The sequence below is a fragment of the Papaver somniferum genome, chromosome 3 (assembly GCF_003573695.1).
Source record: "Papaver somniferum cultivar HN1 chromosome 3, ASM357369v1, whole genome shotgun sequence".
Lineage (NCBI taxonomy): Eukaryota > Viridiplantae > Streptophyta > Magnoliopsida > Ranunculales > Papaveraceae > Papaver > Papaver somniferum.
In genome coordinates, this window is record NC_039360.1 from 159,096,989 (window position 1) to 159,099,962 (window position 2,974).

The 2,974-nt window shown below is 36.1% G+C and overlaps 1 protein-coding gene across 1 annotated transcript; it reads left to right on the top strand.

The window, feature by feature from the left end:
• The first annotated feature begins 408 nt into the window (after window positions 1-408).
• Window positions 409-1,608, top strand: LOC113357784 (protein LURP-one-related 10-like). Its single transcript, XM_026601239.1, has 3 exons — window positions 409-676; window positions 780-1,007; window positions 1,090-1,608. The coding sequence occupies exons 1-3, from the start codon at window positions 434-436 to the stop codon at window positions 1,285-1,287; spliced, it is 669 nt and encodes a 222-aa protein (XP_026457024.1). The 5' UTR covers window positions 409-433; the 3' UTR covers window positions 1,288-1,608.
• Window positions 1,609-2,974: the final 1,366 nt, after the last annotated feature.

A 2,974-nucleotide genomic window follows, 5' to 3' on the forward strand; every position in this document is an offset into this window, starting at 1 on the left:
TGTATTTTTATATGAATCCATTGACCATAATTGTTATTCTCGCACATTCAACAGCTGAGAATAACAAGATAAGTCAATAAGAAATTGCAAGACACGTTTCCTTCTTTAACTAAGTCGTAGTAAACTTGCAATATTCTACCATGATACTGACAAACCATATGCTCGCAATGCCAGGTCATTACCATTCAAAGGTAACTTCAGTATAAATTTCGTGGAAGCTACAGTCAATGATGCTATTTAAGAAGTTGAACCCAACACAATATATTTTTTTATCTAGTCAAAAGTCCACATGGAAAGCAATAAGAGACTCTTCCTTGTTCATTCCCTCAGATATATTAAAACTGACAGTGACGTAATTTTTGTTTAATCCTTTCACTCTCTCTATCATCTATTTATATGGATCATAGATGGCTCTAAAGTCCCACCACCACCAATGGAAAGCAATACAACATTGCCAAACAGTTCTGTGGTTGTTATCTCGCCTCAATACTGCACACCATATCAAGTAGATCTCTATATTGCCAAGACAGTTAAAAAAATAACAGAAGGTAGGCACTTAGGAGTTTTTGATATCAATGGCAATAACATCTTCAAAGTTAAAACCAATGGCTTTTTCAGCAGTCGACTTACCATTGTAGATGCTGCCGGAGTTCCAATTGTATCTCTGAAACCAGTGGTCAGTAATTGCCATACTTGAGTTTCCAATATCCTATTTCATTAGTCTTTGAAACAACTAATGTTTTTCTCAATATTGATATTGTTTTTGTGATTTCTTTCAGTCTTTTTCTCTACTAGGTACGTGGAAAGTATATAGAGGAGATAGCACAGACTCAAAAGATCTGTTGTTTACTGTAAGGGAATCTAAGTTTTTCCAACTCAAGACTAACTTGGATGTGTTCTTAGCATCTAACACAGCTGAGAATGTCTGTGATTTTAAGATCAAGCAAAGAGATAGGAAAAAAACTTGTTTTATATATCGAGGGAATTCGGATAACATCATTTCCGAGGTAATAATTTAATTATTCAATACATAGATCTTACCTACCATGCGCTATCATAAAAATTTGTTGGTTATATATGTTGTTGCAGATGCATAAAAATAAGGCTGTCCGAGATAAAGTTCGTGGGAAGGACACATACTCAGTCAATGTCAAACCAAACGTTGATTTTGCGTTTGTTATTGCTATGCGTGTGGTTCTTAATGAGTTTAATCAGCCTATGAACACAGGCGGTGGTGGGGTTGATGGTGGTGGCGGTGGCGGGGGTGGATGTGGTGGTGGTGGCTGATACGGAGTTGGTGTGGATGTTAAGAAACTCAATTATGATATATATTTGTTTTTGATGAGTCACTAAGGTTTTGGTGTTGATAAATTACAAACTCCGATCATCCGGTCCGATGTATTGTTGTATAAGAGTGATCCCTTGAATGTGTAACGTACTTGTGTGTGTGTGTTGGTTATGTGCACATTTACCTTTGGTACCCAAAATATTAGTATTAAGAACGATGCTGTAAATATTTGAAGTATTGTATGGATTTTCTGAAATCCACTTGAAATATTTCTCTGTAGAAAGATAAATTTAAGTTCCAATCGAATTAATGTTCCCTGACATGTTGCATACGCGTTTGTTGTTAACTATCATCCTAAAATGTTCTTAGTAGTAAGGAAGATACTGATAGTTCCATGATTTCTTGCTGAAGCAATTATGTTTTAGCCTGTGTGTTTCAAACTAAGTTGCAGGTAGGATCTCCATTTTTTCACGCACAGTTCATTAGTTCAACAAGTGATATTGGTAAAATCATGTTTCATTTAATAGCATTAAAAGCTAGCTCTCAACAGCCGACAAGATTTCAACAAGATAAGTTGACAAGAAAATCAGTACACGCGTTTCCTTCTTTACCAAGTCCGAGTACGCTTTGGAAAATAGTCTTGTCAACATGACATAATCCTGGTCCATATTCAACAACATAGAACATATTTATATGCTGGCAATGCCAAGTCATTACCGTTCACGGAAGCTACAATTGAAGTACATAAACTTTTAGTCAAATGTATTGAAAGAAACATTTTGTTTAGACTTTACCATTGCTTTTAGTTCAACTGTCTCGTTAAGTAGAAGTGCAGCCGAAAGAGAGATCATAAGAAAATAACACTTTATAAGTCACTGTTGGTTGTTCAACTAGTGACGACTACAATTTACCCAGTACATATTCCAATTACCAAATTCAAGATATGAATCGAGGCTTAAATTTAAAGGAACTAATGCAATTAGGCCACGCATCAACCAACGTTGAAGGATTAAAATTGAGAAACGAAGATGTCGCTCACTGTAATATATCAAATGGCCCAGTTGTTGGAACATTAACAACTGCCTTGAAAGATACTGAACAACAATGTTCGTAATGGGATACGCGAATTAAAGCTCCTCTATAGTCTGCTTCATAAAATGCAGAGACCAGCCTGCCTATGGTATCACTCCGGATAACAGTCTTACAAATATACCATCATCACGTTGAACAGGCTTGGTCCATAAATATATAAACAAGCGTGGATCCGGATCATTTAAGATTTTGTTGCCAATTTTATTCGATGTCATGTTTCAAACTAAGTTGTAGCCTCTAGGGAAGTTTTGCTATTCTTAAAATCATGGTTCATTTAATAGTACTGCTATACGCTAGCACATTCAACAGCTTAATATAAGACAACCAGATAATAAGTTGACAAGAAAAGTCAAGACACGTTATGACAACCAAGTCGTTTTCCTCTAGCAATTAACTATCATGATACTGGTCTACAGTCAACAACATAGAGAGCGCATATGCTTCGCAGCGTGCGTGCCATAAGCTGGCAAAGCCAAGTCATTTCGTATCATTCAAGGATTTCGCAAACTCTTTGTCAACAATTTCTTCGAAACTACAGCCAACCATTAGGATAGCGCCTCCTAATTAATTAGGAAGTCAAACCCAATAATATAA

Excerpts from the sequence above, each read along its gene's own strand:
- LOC113357784 (XM_026601239.1), top strand. The coding sequence starts at position 434 with ATGGAAAGCAATACAACATTGCCAAACAGTTCTGTGGTTGTTATCTCG. Across the intron at positions 677-779 it reads TTGTATCTCTGAAACCAGTG|TCTTTTTCTCTACTAGGTAC; the intron begins GTCAGTAATTGC and ends GATTTCTTTCAG. Across the intron at positions 1,008-1,089 it reads CGGATAACATCATTTCCGAG|ATGCATAAAAATAAGGCTGT; the intron begins GTAATAATTTAA and ends ATGTTGTTGCAG.